General features: G+C 42.7%; 1 protein-coding gene across 7 annotated transcripts in view; it reads right to left on the reverse strand.

The window, feature by feature from the left end:
* Window positions 1–19735, reverse strand: part of rapgef2b (Rap guanine nucleotide exchange factor 2b) — an 83256-nt gene that overhangs the window by 53575 nt on the left and 9946 nt on the right. For all 7 annotated transcript variants that reach the window (XM_081698672.1, XM_026999348.3, XM_035532103.2 and 4 more), the window contains exons 2-3: window positions 3499–3569; window positions 1704–1760 (exon numbers count right to left, since the gene is read on the reverse strand). In XM_081698672.1, the coding sequence (XP_081554798.1) occupies window positions 1704–1760; window positions 3499–3569 (128 nt within the window). The remainder of the gene's footprint in view (window positions 1–1703; window positions 1761–3498; window positions 3570–19735) is intronic.

The following is a 19735-nucleotide window of genomic DNA, read 5'->3' on the forward strand; positions in this document are numbered from 1 at the left end:
TGCTCCAGATAGAACCCAGTGGTCTGTAATAATAGGGAGAAGTCTGGGGTATGGTGTTAACCAGAAGCCTTAAAGCAGGACGCTGGTTAATGGAGCACCATGAGGTTTATCTGTCTGCAACAGCAGCGAGCTACTGCAGTGCCGGCTGTCCCAAATGACTGAAGTTCAGTCTATTGCTTAGTTGGGCTGCGCTCTACTAAGGGTACCCATTTGACTTCTATGCAAAGATGGGTAAAGCACACACAGAAGGGGCTCTCATAAAAGAAGATATTCTCAAACATGCTTAAACATGCACACTCACAGAGAACTAATCAAAAGCTGAAGTGGAGATTATAATGAGGTACTGGAGTTCCTGTATCACCCCTTCACCTAAAGCTACTGAGCAGCAGGGTACATCACTCCCACCAACACAAGCACCCTTAAGAACGGTCACCAGGCATTCCACAGTTTCAGCCAATCAGAGGAAGCATTACAGCAGAGGGGGAAGGTGCCATTCTGCACATCATATTGTCTATTCACTCTCCTAATGAGACAGCTAATCCAGGGTCCAAAGTAACACTAACACACTAACACACTAACACACACACACACACACACACACACACACACACACACACACACACACACACACACACACAAAATTAGGGAAGCTAAAATTCACTCATGTTCTCAAGAGTTATTTGTCTATATAGGTGAATGCCAGTCTCCATGCTAATGCTTTATAATTCAGCTCAAAGAAAAGAAGCTTTCTTGATCAGTTCCAAGCCTGCAAATATTTAGTTTTGATTGGAACAGCAATGCAGTATAAAATAAACAAACAATACTGCCATATTTTTGTTAATCCTTAGATTATCATTCATATATAGGGTATTTGTCACTGGAAGTTCAGCACTTCTTTAACTGGGGATATAAAAAAGGTGACGCCAACAGTGATAGTAACAGTGACCTGACCTGGTTAAGATAATCACATTAGTAGCCACAAAAGAGGTAGCAATCTCTCCCTCTCCCACACACACACACACACACACACACACACACACACACACACAAACACTCAGACATACATATATTAGATGCTATCTGAGATGATGAGTAAATGAGCAGCTCGCCTTCGTGGCCAGGGTGCACTGACCCAGAGACAGACCCAAATAAGTTTACCTTCCTCCAGGATAAAGAGGAAAAATGGAGTGTGAAATTAGAGAGGAGGGCCTGTGTGTGGGTGCTGGGGGTGCCCTTGGGACCATGTGTGTGCGTGTGGGTGTGCGCATGCATGTGCACATTTGTCCCCAAATCCAAAGGCAGGAAGAGCATCAATAAATGCATGGAACAACAGCAATGTCTGAACTACCTTTCCAAAACACTGGGAGAATATGGGGAGGACCCACACACACACACACACACACACACACACACACACACACACACACACACACACACACACACACACACACCCTTGCAAAAAACAGGGGTGACCCAAAACTAGGTCAGTGTGTTTAAGCCTGATCACCAGCAGTGTTTTTCCCCTCCATGCAGTTCTCCTGAGCTGCTGTGCTTTAGAATGCCATAGAGAGTCAGTCACGCTGACATTAGATGATGAATGCAGAGCGCTTTGGCTTTATAAAAATTAACATGCAACAGCTAAACTTTTTTTTTTTTTTCCCCATTTTGTAGTTTGGTGGTAGGGGACAGACAAGAACACTTACTAGTAGAGCACTTCATTTGCTTCATGTCTTTCATAGCGCACTGTTTCACACATCATCCTGCAAAACGAAGGAGAGTGAGAGGGAGAGAGAGAAGGAGAGAGACACAGAGAACATCAGTGGCATATCTGTGAAAGCTAATACAATTTGGCAGATGGCTCCAAGAGAGGCAGCCAGCTTCCATTGTATTCCTAACTGTGCAGCTCTTATTATGAAAACTCAATTTAAATACAGGTTTTAAAGCATATCAGAGAAATGGGTTTCAGACCAATAAAGCCATCTTGTGGACACTCAGGACTGGGTGGCACCTTTTTCGCTTACAGCCTCTTATGAACCACCCGACAGCTGTCATAAGAGTGAAGCAAAGGTTTATGTACATTTATGCTAGTCACCTGCTAATTCCAGTCCTCTCTCCCCATAAAATATTTAGCAATCTGATCATGGACAGACCATAGACGAGGGCAAGAACATTCTTTAAACACCCCCCAACCCCCCCAAGGTTGTGCTAGTGGCTGGGAGGTCACATCACTGAGGCAAGCATATTTGAGGATACCCACAAACCAGGGCAGGGGGGTAAAAGCTGAGAGTCTGGAATGTTCTGGAACACCCAAGTCATGTGGTTGCATATTGTTCCTCCAGCATAGTCCAGTGTGAGTGCATACAGTGAGCTGTAAATGCCTTCTGAGTGATCACTAAAGTGATTTAGGGGTCCAGGCAACAGGTTGAGAATGAGCTTACCTACGCCTGCATTTCAACTACAAGCAGGAGCAAAGCCTTTTTTCCTAATGCTTATCTAGAATTAAAGAATTAAATGTACACTAGAATTAAAATCCTACATTTGTACTCCACTACATTTTTCCAACACTTCTGACTTTGGTGTCAGACGCACTACACTGTGCGTCTGACACCAAAGTCAGAAGTGTTGGAAAAATGTGCTAGTTGGCGTGACAACAAAGAATGAAGGTGTTTTGGTAAACGTGACTGGCATTTCTTGGAGAGATATACCAACTCACACTGATTTATTTGTGCCATATAAACAAGAAGTTATACATAAGGTTTTAACCTTCAGATTTAAATATGGTTTAGCACCAGTGCTTTAATGCTTTAACTGAAGGAACACATTTCAACAAGATATTTCTGCCTTTATGTGTGTGAAGGATTTGAGGATTTGTGGACTGCACCACCCTAAGTAAGCATATATGGAAATTCATTTACATGATTTAGAGACAAAATACATGGTATTTGCCTGTGGTGAAAAGTCACATAAAACATCTTGTAACTAGTAAGCTCTGGAATGATCAATGTCATAGAAATGTACAGGCAACAGTGCTACCCATAATTAATCCTACTGAATATCTTAATTAATAAGTAATTAATATTACTGAATGTTTCTGCAGTAGAATGACATAGTTTCTTATAACAGGTCAAAAACAGTACAGACAAGACACTGATGACCTTGATGTAAACAGCCCACACGTGAGAAGACATTTGTGTCAAACTGGTTCTTTTATCTATCCGCTGGGATCAGATACACTTCACAGAACAAAAATATGATCACAGAACAAAAACAGAAAAGCAACTACTTTTAAGTGTTCAAATGCAAATGTGATTTTCAGACTATTTTAACCAATTTAAATGTTTTTCTCTACAATTCAGCCTCTCTGCCTTTCTAATACTATACAAGCTCACACCCAAGCACCCAGTCCTCCATCCAAGCACTGTTGTTTAAGCGGTAACATACTCTTTCATCCTACAACCAGGCAGTAATAGACATCTCATTATATGAGTTTGCTCTTACCTCAGCTGATGCTCCCTTAAATTAGACAGTGCCTCCATGCCGTGTAGATATGAATACACAATCTCCAAGTCCTGCAGGCAGAGAAACAACAGAGATCAGTGTCTCTTCATGGGCACACATGTGTAAACATACACACAAACGCACACACACACACACACACACACACACACACACACACACACACACAGTGAGAGTGATTAAATGTAATTAGTTTAATGCTCAGACGCAGAAACAAACAAGCATTTTAGTAGCGCCTCTGCTAAAGGCATAGATTTCAGTTCCACGTCTCTATCTCTATGGTCCATGTATAGAGGGCTCCACTCAAATGTTGAGCATAAGATATCAGTGCAGGCCAAAGACTGACTTTTTACAAAGATTTAGCTCATTGGTGAAAGAAAAAGTAGTTTGCAAAGAAATGCAGGAAATAGGTGATACTCCATACACACATTTACACAAACAGGTATCTGAAGGCTCTGTTCAGGTGGGGATATAAGTAATGCTTCAATCAGATGATCACTGTGTGTGTATGTATGTGTGTGTGTGTGTGTGAGAGAGAGAGAAGTACACATTGCCAGCACTGGGCCGCCTTTGTGCGCACAAAGGCATGCTGGGATAGCTGTGGGACAAAAGAGCTTCTGTCCTTATACACAGGACTGTTTTAGTTTAGACTTAGAAACCCTATGTTACAGCGCAAAAGACACACACCCAAGCCTACCTCCTTCAGTAAACAGAAGTTTTTTGATATACACCAAAGCCTGCCACTGTTGACCCGTTACAGCTTTAGAACACCCACTATGGATAAACCACTAGTAAGCGCATACATATGTGTCATAACACAATCACATTCATAACATTTCCATAAACATGCTAAGAATATAATAGTTATGGGGCATTCTAAATGGCATTCAGGAACAATATGTACTGTCAGTCATGCCATGTCATGTACATTTAACATACTTAATATGCAAGGGTGCAAAAGAGAGAGGAAAGGAAAGACAGAGGGACAGACAAAAAGAGAGAGTGAGGCAGGCATCCTCTGTAAAGAGAGAGTGAGGCAGGCATCCTCTGTAAAGAGAGAGTGAGGCAGGCATCCTCTGTAAAGAGAGAGTGAGGCAGGCATCCTCTGTAAAGGATTATCAAAAGAAACCAGTCAAAAAGGACAGTGGTGTTTCTTCCTTTCTGTCATTTATTTGTTAGCAGGACTAGAGATATAAAACTAACATGGCTGCAACTCTGGAGTAAACGATGCAAATGATGCAGTGGCATGCACGCAGTGTATTTCACTGAGCCACCGCATCCTCACACTGTGCTTAATAACCCAGAGCAGTGACCCTTGTTTAAGCAGTCCATTTATTCTCCTTTTGATATAATTTATCATGCATTTAATCCAATGTGGGTGTGGCCTCTTGGGCTCTGTCTCCCCCTGGTTGTGCTTCACAGTACAGCAGAGTATGAAGATTACTGAGAAAGAGAAATAGCTACAGGCATCTTTAAAATTTTTATTTCATTTAAAGGGTCACTAATACAACTTGATTGTGATGGAGACTGCCACCCTCAGAAGGTGAGGGCTGTGTGAGAGAAACTGTCCGGTGGATAAGGGTGTGTTCTTGTGCCCTGCCAAGGAACAAGCTCTGGACTGGTGGAAGACCCAGGTTAAAAGGTCAGGCGTGGTTGCTGCTCTCTCTTACAGCACGGGTGCAGCAGCATGATGACATTGGCATAAGATCAATCACAAAAACAAAACAAAAAGAAGCTTCTGTTGTTTCTACAGGGTCTAAATGCTTATATTCAAGTTGGTTGGTCTTTCATTCATAAGAGTCTATACAACAAAGGAAGCCCTTAGGCTGCAATGTCTAAGAAAGCTATGTAATCTGCCACTAGATGGCAGACTTGTTCTGTGTTTCAGAACCTCTATCCAGTTCGATGGATAGAACAAAACGAAACCAGAATATTGTGGCTTAATTTTTTTTTTTACCCTTCTCCCTCAAATATTGCTTTTAAATTCAACATGGAAAGAATGTATGGAACCCCATTTCTCCAGTACCAATGTCCCCACTGGGCTCTCACACTCTCTTTTCTTCCTCTCTCTCTCACACTCCACCACCACAGACACACACACACAGACAGACAGACACACACACACACACACACACACACACATCTTTATGAGGAGGACAGCGATTAATAGTAGGAGCCAAGTAGCTACTCAGTGCTAAGCCTTCTGTGATATTTAAAGTAGCATATGTGCACTGGGCTTGTTTAGAGGGAGTCATTTAATGTGAAGGTGAAGGAAACCCCAAGCACTAAACTGCAGCAGTTCCACAGGACACAGGTGGAGGGCGTTTGTGGTTGATCAGTGAACACAGAAGCGTGCCATGGGATCGGATGATTCTGGAATTACCCAAACCGAAGTAATTACCTAATGCGGTGGTGATGTAGTCATAGCCAGACACACAGACAGAGCTCTTTATGCAAGCACTCCAACACACATCTATTCATACCCCAAAAAAGACAAACCCCAGACCCTGTTAAAACAAATAAACATTGAGTCAATTGGTCAATATGTTTCTTGCATCTCTCTCAGCCACAATAACCACTAATCATTACACTCCTAAACGCTTCCTAACAAATATCTATTTACCCTACAAGTCTTTTATTTCTTGATTCCTGCTTCTTTATCTGCTTCGGTCTCATGGTGACTTTCCTGGAGTATTCTGTGACAATAGGTTCTCCGTGCCTAGTGATTGGTTGGAGAGAGAGAAAAGGCTGTAGTGGCCACACATTATTGGCTCTGTGACTCCCCCAGGGAAGGCTATGGGTACCGTGGTAACGAGCTGAATGGCATGGTCCTCGGAGACCACGGGAGGAGTGGGGGTGATGAAACCCAGGAGCAGGGCAGACAATAGCACACCTCAGATGGGGCCTCCGCGCTGGCCCGCACACAAGTCACCGAGCAGCACTGAGTTGCCAATTAAACAGCGTTTTATACACGTCCCAAAAGTGCATATAGCACTTCCTCCACTTTCTAGAACAAAGGCGGGATTGCATAAGCTTTAAACAGGTTTGGCTGTACGGGAGCAGAGGCACTGGCCCAGACCTGGCATATATTTCCATAACAAATATATTCCTCCTGCACCTCCTCTTGTCGCCTTTACATGAGCACTTATTGAACCTTTTAAATGCCACTAACCTAATGAAATAATTAAAAGGAGCGGAGAAAAAAAAGACAGGTCACTTCAAACGGCTCAAGTTATAATCGTCATGGCAACTTTGTTCTTAAAAATCAACAAATGTGTTCACAGGGGAATAATATTTCCCTTTTCTGCGATTGAACCGGGAATTGGGGGGGTGTAACTCCGCTTATTCGAGTGATATGGCTTGAGCTCTCTGAAACATTGGTTCAATGCTCAGCAGAGCGTTTCGCTGTTGGCCTGTAGTTGTCCGCTCAAGCCATGCTAGCAGTGAGCTTCTTGGTCCAGATGGAGAGGTCAGTTTCGCTCTGCCCGATATCTCTGCCGCATGCCAACAGCTTTCCTCATTCAGAGGCGTTTATCTTCGCTGCACAGCTAACTGCACTGGGCTCACACTCCTTCCTTTGCCAGACGCGCTGCTAGAGTTGCAATGCTAGTGCGCACACCGCAGCGCACTAACCGCAGCACTCTGAGCACTGTACATCTACTGTACATCCTTTATCGGTGCTGGAGGGAGTGACAAATCATGTTGGCGGTGGAGAGGGACGCTTGCGATGCTAGCTGCTACACAGCTATAACTAATAAACATTTCATCTTCACCTCACAAGCACCATCAGGGAGAAGAAAAGAAAAACGCTGTTTCACCATGGTGATAATGGCTACGTAAGGCTTTTCTGTTATATATCCCTCTCATGAGGCCATACACAGGTGCTGTAGGTACATATAAATGGTCAGCTGCGTGTGGTTGTAAAGGGGGGGGGGGGTGGATTGCGAAGATGAGTGTGATTCCAGATCGTATTGAACCGTCTGTGTTCCTGTGGTATAGGACAATGTCTGAAAAATGTGACTCACTCATCACGCAGTTGATAGAGCTGTTTTACTACATAAAGCCATAGGTCACTGCAATCAGACAAAGGACACCAATATCATTTATAACCTTTTTAGCTGTAAACAAAATATCTTGTAAAATATTTCCGCATGTCGCTTAATGATGAAACTGTTGAATAAACTGGGAGTTTGACTTAAATTATACACATCACCTTTCCAGCAGAGACACTTAATAATGCACTTTTCTGAGCAAAACCGATCCACACCTGTGTAAAAAAAAAAAAAAAACAAAAAAAAAACAGCGCTACAACGCTAGCAAAACACAATACAGCACTTTTTAATTAGGCCCAGGCGATTTGTCAGCTAGGCAGAAAATGGCTTGGAGTCAGCTGAGAATAGAAGGCGTCACTCCGAAAAGGTTGCTAACGCTAACGTCGCGCTGAAACATGTTTGGGTCGTCCCGCTGGGCTGTGGCGGAGGCGGTGTTGCCTGTACAACGTCCAGACTTTAGTAGTGATCAGCAAATTCATCTGGGGGAAAGGAGACGCCACTGAGAAGCAAGCCGGGGGGGGGATAGAGACGCCTTTGCAAGTCTGGAGCGGAACAGGGCAACAGCCATACTAAGGCAAAATAAACGACTTCATTTATACAGGCCGGGCAGCTGCTCACACAGTAATATTTCATGTGTCAGCCTATGCATCACTCATTCAGGCATCAAGGAGTATGTATCACTGTAATGTGTATGACATCTGTACTCCAACAGAGTGTGTGTGTGATGTGTGTGTGTATTCCAGCTGCCCTGTCCTTGAATTTCTATTGACAACCAGACTTCAAGGGTATTTTTAGCTACTGTTCGCCACACAACAGCAGGTGGAGTCTTTGCATGCAAAAGCAAGGTCACTGGAGGTCCAGCCAACAGAGCGCACATGGCCACTGGAGGTCCAGCTCCAAATGAACACACAGAGCCACTGATGACACAAAGCTAAAATGCTCCATTTTCAAAGCCCAGTTTTCCAGTTATGACTGGTCATGCACCCAGCACTCCCATTGCAAAGATATGTCAACTTAATTTACACAAATTCACATTCATATGTTTGTCATAAGTCAATTGAAAGGTATCAGAGATCTTTATTAGTGACTAGTGATCAGTCATTATTATCTTTATCCTCCTGCAAAATTCTACTGCTGTTCATACAGTGAAGAACATGGAGCAGTCTGAGGCTGAGAAGGGGCTGCCATTCTGGAACTTTGAGCACAGCAGGAGCAAAGCTACTACCGAAGCAGCTCTACACACAAAGGTGCTCTAATTACAGCAAATACGATATTTTGTTATGGGGACAACCCTGTTGAAGGTCAGTCACAATGCTGTGATGGGGAGATAGAGTTGTTCTGCTCAGAGAGAGAGTGAGGGAGATGTTTTTGAGATTAGCATCACCTTGGTGACCGGTTCAAGACCCAGACCAGTAAAAACACTTTCACGGTTGCACACAGCCTGAGCAACCACTGCTGTGCTGACAGCCGTCACATATGGACTCTCAGATCGCTTCAGACATGGTCGAGCCACAAAGTGAAAGGGTCGACGCTCTTCTTTAGTCTGGTGTGGAATTAGTCTCTGGGAGAGACTGTAAGCTGTAAGTGTCAGAGTTCATCCTGTACGGTCTGATGACTCCTGCCTCGAAGTTGCAATGCATATTTCCAACAAACATGTTGCACTACACCATGTCTTTCAGAGGTGTGTGGTAGTGCTGTTATGATTGGGATTAGCTGAAGATCAACACATACACTGTGTGTACAATTATTATGCAAGAGTATTTTGGCTATATCATTTTTATGCATATTTTCCAACTCCAAGCTGTATAAACTTGAATGCTTATTGGATTTAAGGTGATACAAATCAGGTGATGTGTATTTGTGTAATAAGGGAGGGGGTGGCCTAAGGAGAGCAATACCCTATATCAACGTATGCATAATTATTAGGCAGCTTTTTCTCCTCAGGCAAAAATGTGCCAAAAAAGAGATTTAACTCACTCTGAAAAGTCAAAAATAGTAAAAGGTCTTTCAGAAAGATGTAGCACTCTTATAAGTACTAAGATATTGGGGTGTTGAGGTAATAAATTAATATTGTAAGCAGAAAAAATAGGGATGGTCCAGAATAAACTGGTTTCATGTAGGAAAGCCCTCTGTAGGCTGCAGCGTAAATCCTCAGGAGGCCTCTTTGACAGGCCTCTTTGACAGGCCTCTAGGGGCCTCAATCGAAGGGAGAGCCTTGGTTCAAGGACGGGACAGCCCAGCCATGCACCGGAAGAAACAATATGGACATCACATGAAGAACCAATATGGGCAACCGGTGATATAGGATAGGATTGCCTTTTAAAAAAAACAGAAGTAGTTCAGGATGAACCTAATGGTACCAAGAACTGGTTGATGCAAGTATTGAATATGAATTTGCATACAAATGCAAAGATGGGACCAGCAATTCTCTTCAATTAATTCCAGAGTCTGCATCGTTATTTCTATTTAGTGTGTACTGAGTAAACAGTCTTGAACTTAGGAAGCTCTAGGAATGACAGTATGATCACAGACCCATCAAACGTTTTGTTGCAAATAGTCAACAGGATCGCAAGAAATGTGTTGAGAAAAAAAGACAAATTAACTGCCAACAATTTGAGAAGAATCAAATGTAAAGTGACCAGGATCCCATTATCCTCTAGTGCTGCTATATTCTGCAGCCTACCTGGAGTCCCCACAAGTACAAAGCGTTCAGTACTCAGTGACATGGCCAAGGCAAGGAAGGCTGAAACCCAAACACCAATGAACAAGACACATAAGATGAAACGTCAAGATTGGGCCAAGAAATATTAGGTTTTATGGAATGATGAGACAAGAGTGATTCTTGATGGACAAGATGGATGGGCCCGTGGCAGGATCAGTAACAGGCGCCGAACTCCACTTTGACTCAGACACCAGCGAGGTGGAGGTGGGGTACTGCTGTGGGCTGGTATCCGACCTTTTCGGATTGAAGATGCACTCTAAATCAACTTCCAAACCTACTGCCAGCTTTTAGAAGACACTTTCTTCAAGCAGTGGTACAGGAAAAAGTCTGCATCTTTCAAGAAGACCATGATTTTTATGCAGTACAATTCTCCATCCCAGTACTCCACTGCGTGGCCAGCCAGTAAAGACCTTAAAAGATGAAAGAATAATGACATGGCCCCCCTCCTCACCTGACCTAAATCCTAGTAAGAACTTGTGGGCCCTTGTTAAATGGGAGATTTACGGTGAAGGAAAACCGTACAGCTCTCTGAACAGTGTCTGGGAGCCTGTGATTGCTGCTGCACAAAAAGTTGATCGTCACCAGATTAAGAAACTGACAGACTCCATGCATGGAAGGCTTATAACTGTTATTGAAAAGAAGGGGCTATATTGGTCACTGTTTGCTTGTTTTTTTTAAATGTCAGAAATGTTTGTAAATTGAGTTGTTTGTTTATTATTTTCACTTTAACAGATGAAAATAAACAAGTGAAATGGAAAAAATTCCATTTTTAATTTAGTTGCCTAATTTGCACACTAACAGTTGCCTAATAATTATGCACACAGATATTTCTCCTAAGAAAGCCAAAATCCCACTTTTACTTTCTTAAATATTCAGGTTTGAGGTTTAACATTTTGGATTGACTGAGAGCACTGTAGTTTCTTCAATAATAAAATGAATCCTCAAAAACAAAACTTGCCTAATAATTGTGCACACAGTATAGATGAGATCCAGCAGGATGGAATCACTCAGAATAAAAAGTTAAATAAAAAAGTAATGAATGAAAGAAAGAAAAAATAAATAAATAAATAATAAAAAAAAAAGGTTCCAGCTGCCACTCTTGAATGCCTGAAATCTGAAATCCCACATGAGCATATTTGTGCAAATGCCCAACCCACCCACCCACGCACCATGTTATACAACCCTAATACAGGAGACAATATTGCGAACCTGCTGGCCCTGTTAGGCTATCAGGGGAGGTGATACAACAAGGAGACCAATAACAATAACAAGCTTTTCACTTCAGTGCCAGAATGCAGCAGTAATTTTCACCCAGGCACAATTTGCAGCAGCACGCAGCCGCGTCTTCTGGGACATGTAACAAAAAAACATTAATTAAGCGAAACTCATCTAGGACCCTCCATCTCCATACATATCCAGCAAGATGTTAGATATCAATTCCTGCATCTGGCAGAAGGAGCTGCAAGCATTGCTGGGACTGCAGAGAAAACCCAGCAGAAGCAGCTGAAAGCCACGCCAAGAACCAGCCACATTTATGGCCAATTAGCGAAAGCCTAGGCAGGAAGTGATGGCACAGCGGAGAAGCGGCAGTGTCAGAAGGACTCAGCTCAGCCTTCTGTTGTCAGGGAGACATATCACAGCCGGGTGCTGCTCTTCGTGCGACACTAATACTAGCAGTACTAGCTCCAGAAGCCCCATTCCTGCCAGAGGCTGCTTTAGCCATGCTGTTAATGGGTGTAAATAATTAAACGAGATGCTCCACTTTGTCACAGCCATGACGGATCTCTGGGGAGATGCCGAGTGCACCACCCTCCGGAGACGGAGGGCTGTAGTGGACGAAGAAACACCTGCTACCAGCAAGCGTCAATGCTCAGGCTCTGTGTTCCACCCAAGAAGATAATTGCATCACTTACAGGACATCACCATTTGTACATTTTGCAAAACAAGACAAGGAAAGAATCTTGCTCAGTACAAATACCTCTAGATCATATTAACCTGTGTTTCACGATCCAACATTTCTGCAGGCAAGCAAGAAGTAAATGCAGAAGCGCTGACCTACTCAGATATAAAAGCTAAGAACATGAAAGCAAATGAGATCTTACAAAACTTCTGGAGCGGATACCCTCATACGAAGCCTCTGAACTTCACAGCAGAGCGGCGAGTGGCAGAGAACGAGTCACAGCTCATTAAAGGCCCCCCCGACAGCTGTGAGCACCACTCTCACGGCATGGAGGGACGTGCGCGCGTTAAATAATGCAGGCCGAGGAGGCAGCAGTGTGAGGCCAGGAACAAGCCGAGAAGCTGAAGTGCAGGTGAGCAAAAGCACACGAGCAGCTCTCACCAATCGATACGCCAGGAACTTCCAGCACACAGCACTCTCCAGGCTTCACCAAGGCATCAGCAGCAAGGCTGTGATAAGGTGTTAGAGCAGACAGATCTTGACATACATTTTAGGAAAGATTTTGAACTGATTTAGAGAGTTTATTTGAGAACGTTCCAGATCAAACCACTGGTGTTAAATTGCACTATATTATCACAACCTGAGAACCCTCATAAAATGGTTATTAATCTGTAGTTCACAATTCATCCCAAGGGCCAATGTTGTAATGTGTTTCTGTATAAACTGAACTGAAAAACCAGGATGGAAGTGGCCACATTTCTACAATATCTCTGCCATTTTATTTCTTATCCTGTGTTTTGCCACTTGAACAGAAGGTGAGATCTTTCTCCTCTCTCTAAACCACAAGTTACTGATGAACTGCAATTCCCACTCTGTTGGGGAGAGGCAAAAATGTTAAATTCAGTCCAGCATTCTGAAACCACACTCAAGCCGCAGTGCAGCTCACCACAGCTGGGTTCAGGCCCTGGCGCCCTGGCAGAGAGAGCCCACTCAGTCAACCTCCCCCAAAGAAGAAATTCTTGCAATTTTGTTTTCAGCATGACACTACATTAGTATTATCTAAGATAAAGGGTCCGGAAAGGGCAATCATGCCCTTTACATTTTCAACATGATAAATAAGCATAACTTTTAACAGAGGCTGTGCGATTTCAACCACATCCTTAACAGCACCCAAAAGCTTATACAGTGCATGTCTCAGATGCAATTACAGTGCTCCATTGTCAGCCATATCCCCATGATGACTTCATCATGCAACAGAAAGCAGCCTAATGGGATAGAGAGAGCACCAGAAATGGTGGGACATGCTGTCCTTTCTCTTCCCTCGACAATTAAAAGAGCAATTATCCATGCCGACGCAGGCCGAAGGCAAGGGCATCGCACGGTGCTTTTGCGATGATGCAGCACAATGGCTCGGAGCAGAGGAGTTGGGGAGACTGCTCGAGAGGCAGCGAGGAGACAGTACCAGGTCTGGCTAGCTTTTCCAAAGCTGAGCTTTGTAAACTTATTTTTTCCCCAAAAAACCTTTTTTAAACATTCTTTTCTATGCGTTAAGGAAAGCAGCTCAGAGAGAAGCCCGTTTCTGCCTGCATAATGTACCTCGGTTGCCCAGGAACGGACAGACAAAGCAACCGGCTTCCAAGAGCTGGGAGGATTTGGCTGAGTGTTGCAGGCTTGTGGGGTAGAAGGGCTGCTCCCTTTGAATAACAGACTGAAGTGAAGAACCAAAGTTGGAAGCAAGAGAAACAAGCAAACAATTTAACAAGGATAAAATAACCCCTTTCCATTTAACAAGGATGAAATAACTCCACTCCTTTTTTTTATTATTCTTGATAAGCTTTGAGTCCATCCAACAGTAGGTGCAGTATTACAAACTTACACTGGTCTTGGACAGTTCCCATCCAGTGCTCCAGTTTGTGCATACTTGCCAGGTTCATTTGGAATGTATGGGGCACAGAACAAATCACACGCAAAGTGCACTACACAATGTCTTTAAACCAAATCTGAGGAGGTCTTGCAGAATCCACTGCTCTGCAGGTAAGCAAATACACTGATCACCTCCTCTGGTCATCTGAGGTGCATCACATAACCTAAATGTTGGTCCAGCTGGACTACTGATAGCGGTGCGGTAGCACGCAACGGCCACTCCAGGTACGATAAATCGTGCTATTGTGTTTTTTTGTGACGGCTTTTTGTCGTCTTTACAACACTACAACACATTTTTCTTCAACAATTTAAACCATAAATACATGGGAACAACCAACCTCCATGTATACCACCGCCAGAGCCTGCTACACTTAAGAAATCATGCGCAAACTTAACTGGACGACGGCGTGCTTCAGACGCTGTGAGCTCGGGTTGCTATGGGAACCAGGCCTGCAGACCATGGCGTCGCCTGAGTCCAAATAACGGAGGAGGAGATACCACAGGTGGTGTGCAAGGAAGCAGAAGCGAGCTGGGGTCTGTGCAAGGCTAAAAGCTAATCCTAGCAGACCAGTTGTACCATCTTTATTCCTCTCAAATGTCTGCTCCTTGGAACTGGACTGTATCAGACTCCAGCAGATTACACAGCGAAAGTTCAGAGACTGCTGTGTTTTAGTCTTTACTGAAACGTGGCTCAGCGACAGTATTCCAGACACTGCCATTCATCAGGAGGGGTTAGTCTCAATCCGTGCCGATAGAGACAATGCACTCTCCGGCAAAACACGCAGCGGGAGGTATGCGTTTAGACGACTGAGACCTGGTGTAAAAACTCTGAGCTTGTCGTTAAGTACTGCTCACGCAGACCTTTTCATCTACCGCGGGAATTCACCTCCGTGTTTATAATCACGCTGTACAGTCCAGCCAGCACGAACACACGAGAGGCTCTCCAGGAGCTGTATGGAGCAAATAGTGAACTGCAGAACGTTCATCCAGACGGACTGTTTGTCACCGGAGATTTCAACCACGCAAATCTGAAGTCAGTACTGCCTAAATTCCATCAACATGTGAACTTTGCAACGAGAGGAGCGAACGCACTGGATCTTGTTTGCACAAACATCCATGGCCACTTCAAAGACACTGGTGGCACACGCCACATGTGGGAGGGCATTCAGGCCATTACTAACTACAGTAAAACATCACCTTCCTGTCATAGTGATGCCTCCCTCCCAGATGCACTGAATGACTTCTATGCATGGTTTGAAGCACAGAACAACATTGCAGTGGAAAAGTCCATCCCTACACAAAATGACCAGGTGCTGTGCCCGACACTGTGTCTCAATGACTACTGTCCCGTCCCGCTCGCATCCGTACAGAGGAGGTGTGGGAACTGGTGAGCTGGTGCAAGGTCAACAACCTCTATCTGAATGTTGACAAAACAAAAGAGATGGTTGTTGACTTAAGGAGAGCACGGAGAGATCACTCCCCACTTACCATCAACGGCTCCTCAGTGGAGATCATCAAGAAGGAGCTGAGAAGATCATTGGGGTCTCCCTTCCCTCCATCACGGACATCTACAGAACACATTGCATCCGTATAGCCACCAGCATTGTGGAAGACCCCAAACAGCTCTCACATAAACTGTTCACCCTCCTGCCATCTGGAAAAAGGTACCGCAGCATTTGGTCCCTCACCTCTAGACTGTGCAACAGCTTCTTCCCATACGCCATCAGACTCCTGAACTCTGACTAATTCAGATTCCAAACAAATGGACACTTCTATGGACACGCACGCATGCACACACAGTTTTTGTATCAGACAAATTGCTGAAGTCAAACTTCACACACACATAATATACACTCCTTTTGCACTCTTGCACATTCTTCCTCCTTGCTGCTAGAATACTGTACTAAATCAGTACTGTATTCTGAACTGTTTCTGGCTGCTACCGGTGACTGCTATGTTCAGTATAGCATGTCACCGACTCCTATGCACAAACCTACTTTACATATTCCCAGTACTGCACTGGTCAAAAGAATGCACTGCCTGTTCATTGTGGATTGGTCCTGTCCTGTATTCATTGTATGATATTACTGCACTGTATTGTGTTGTTTGCACTCGTGTAGAGTGTTGTCTGTTGCACTCGTTTTGTGTGGCACCAAGGTCCTGGAAGAACATTGTTCCATTTTGCGGCGTACTTGTATATAGCTGAAATGACAATAAAAGCCTTTTGAACTATAGAACTTTGAACTACTCTTAAGCAACAAACTCCAATGATTCTTCTCAAGTCCTAACTCTACATCTACTATTGTTTAGATAATACCACTTATTTACATTAGATTTATAGATCATTTTAGTTAAACAATCAAAATACAAATAATAAAGAGAAAGAAAGAAGTAATTTAAATGAAATAACATCCTATATATCAAGTAAATTGGCAGAAGTCACCAGTTTATTCCCCAGAGGGGTTTGTTTCTTTTTCCCCTCCTTTTCCCTTCAGCCTGGATATTTTAGGTGATGAACCTTTTTAATAAATCATAAACAAGATGAATGTCATAGAAAAACAAAGCATAATTGGTGTAGACAGTCATTTCGTCTGTTTTTTTTTTTTTTTTTTATTGCACTACTGGAGATGGAAAACAGTTTTTGTTTTAGCTTCTGTTGAAAGCATTGTTTCGTGGATTAGTGAATTCAGAGTTTAGAGTTTTGAAATGACCCTTCCTGTTTACAGGGTAATCTTGTGATCCCACCATGAGAGCTGGGTGCAGCAGGTCAGGTGTCTGGAAAGCAGAACTCGCTATTTCTGACCACATCCTGAGGATATAGGTCCACAATTCAAATGCCACAGGGATTCATGTCACAGGCTGTTACAGACTTCCTCATGACTGTCAGATTACTAGAATGCTATTGAAGGGTTAGACATTGGAAAAACACATCAAGATGACCCAGTGAAAGCGATGAGATATCAAAACTTCTGAAATAGAAGCGCATGATAATGCTGATATCGATATGACTCTGGTATCAGATGACACACTGGCATGGGTATAATAACAGAGCTTGACAAACAATAACCTTAATTAGCCCATATTGTAAACAAGCAGATGTTTTTATTCCTTTTATTTATTTGTTTTTGCCACTTGTTAAACTTGAAGCAAGTTGTAGGGAGGGTACACTGATATTCACTGCAAATCTGCTGAACTTGTTTACACTGATCTATGTATCTCTTCAGTTACATACTAATGTATTTATCCATGAGATGTGTACATGTTCAAATCCTGCACATTTCACATTGCACATTACCTTTGTGCCACTGTAACGTTTAAGTATGGAAGTGTACAGAAAGATTTGCACATGAGCTACCTACTTAGAAAAAAACTAAGAAGGATTTTTAGAAAAGTTTCAGCGTGTAGTGTCATAGATTTCACGTATCCTCCGTGACTGAGCGCGGGCATGTACAGGGACTAGCGGGCTGAAATGATTCCTCAGGATGGAAATTCTGATGAAGACAGTCGACTAATATGTTTCGTTAAAAGATCACTTCGAGCCTAGCCAGAGTCTAAACAGTCCGTACCATGACTGCTGTCACCACAGACAGCGGTTCACACACCAGGGTGCTCGTGCATGAAGCAGGAGGCTATGCAGTCATGCCGCCACTGTTTTACAAAAGGATAACTGTCTAGATCTCTAACTGTTTGAGACTGTTTAATTATACCGGAGTGATTTCTCATTGTGTTTTTCTGGCAGAGACGTCGAATTATGCATTTTTTTTTTTTTATTTAAGCAGTAGACATTATAGTAATTGGACTGGAGTAAGTTACGTTACATACAATTGCATTTTGAACGAATGAAATGATGAATGAACAAATTACTGTTTGGGAAATCACCTTGTGTACACTAGGGAAGTAATAAATGGTAATAAATAGTGGTCTGTGTTCTGAGAAATCTTGCTACTGTTTTCAAAAACTGCTTTCACACAAATATTGAGGTCCATTGAGTGCACTGGAAAGGTTAGGAAAAGTAGCAAAAGACTTCATTTTACCTGGTTTATATTTTGAATGTGTGTAAATTTTGTGTTTGCCATTCATATAACCATCTACATTTTTTGTGATCAACAATCACTTAGTATCACTATACCAGCTTTGTCATAATAACGTTTACCAACGTTTGCCTTCACAAACGGATGTTCCACACATATCTTGAAATATATGTGGAAAATATAAAAGGTCATTTGAAATAACACAAATTTATGTCATTTGAATTAAATTTTTTATTTACTTATTTGTTTTGCATTTCAGAAAATGTTTTATTTAAAACCCAGAATGTAATATGGCCCTTGAATGCACTAAAATGGGATTCGTTCTAACAGATATTGTATGCAATTTAAGCAATAAAAATGCTGATTTTTCTAAAAAAGGAACCAATTAGTTGTTCATTTTAAGAGACCTGCCTTATATTCTCTTTTGTACATTTACTATTAAGCTTTAATAAAGCAAAAATATTTCTTATCCTCAAATCAATGACAATCAGTAGAAAACTGGATTACTAAAATAATATATCACTGAAGCCCTGCAACCAGGGAGCGATGCTTGTTTGTATTTTATGAGCTTAATATTCATTTAAAGCAGCTGGCTGTCGTTTTCACACTCCTCCCACATGTTGGACTTTCACCAGCATCTAGTAGAACAGCGTGCTTTATTCTACAGAGACATTGCACTGATGTTGATCATTTCATCAAGCCATCAAGCCATCAAGCCATGTTTACTTTAACAGGGGTTCTTTGCACAAGGGCCCAAACTCATGTTGGGGGGGGGAGGGGGTGGACCTCGGAAGGGGTCAATTCTGATGAATGGCTGACCTTTTCCCCAGCTTCAGTCGCCTACCGCCTTTATTCCCATAACTTCTTGGGAGGTAAAGAAATGTCCATTTGACATCACAGCTGATTATGCAAATCTCGAAAATGCTCTGAACTCAGACAGTGAAGGATGAACACATTTACAAGCACTCTAAAAACACCCACATGACAAAGAGCAGATGGCAGCCTGCTGCCAAGGCTGAAAATGACAACACACAATATTGCAACACGACATGATAGAACAGCCAAACTAAGTCACGTTTAAAACCAGCACACATGTTGCTCTGTGTCCCTGTTTAGTGACTTCTTATATGAGACCATTAACCGCTGCACTGAAGCATTGATGCCTTTATAACTTAACAGCTGATTCCTTTGAACCTTTATGATTTTTGATTGAAATGTGCAAAATATATTGCAGGTCAAAAAGACTTAGCAGTTTCTGTGAAAAGTAAAATTCATTATAAACAATATTGTGTAATATCCAAAGTTAGGAACGTTATCCAGGTATATTAATACAAATAGCAGTGGGCCACAGACTGTGCTGATAAGGACCTGGAGAGTAAACGCAGTTGTTGCCATGTAGAGACTCCGTACTAGGCCTGCTTCTCCTGTTCCTAGCCAACTTCACTGCTTCTCAGTGATCTCATATAAACAGATAAGTGGAGCGAGGCTTTAGGTGACTGGGTTGATCAGCGTCATGGTGTTAGGAGTAAAATAGTCAAAGTCACATGACTGCAATTATTGTGACAGAGCGAAGCTTGAAAAACAAGAACAG

This window comes from Electrophorus electricus, chromosome 16 (assembly GCF_041902795.1).
Source record: "Electrophorus electricus isolate QZ-2024a chromosome 16, ASM4190279v1, whole genome shotgun sequence".
Taxonomy (NCBI): Eukaryota; Metazoa; Chordata; class Actinopteri; order Gymnotiformes; family Gymnotidae; genus Electrophorus; species Electrophorus electricus.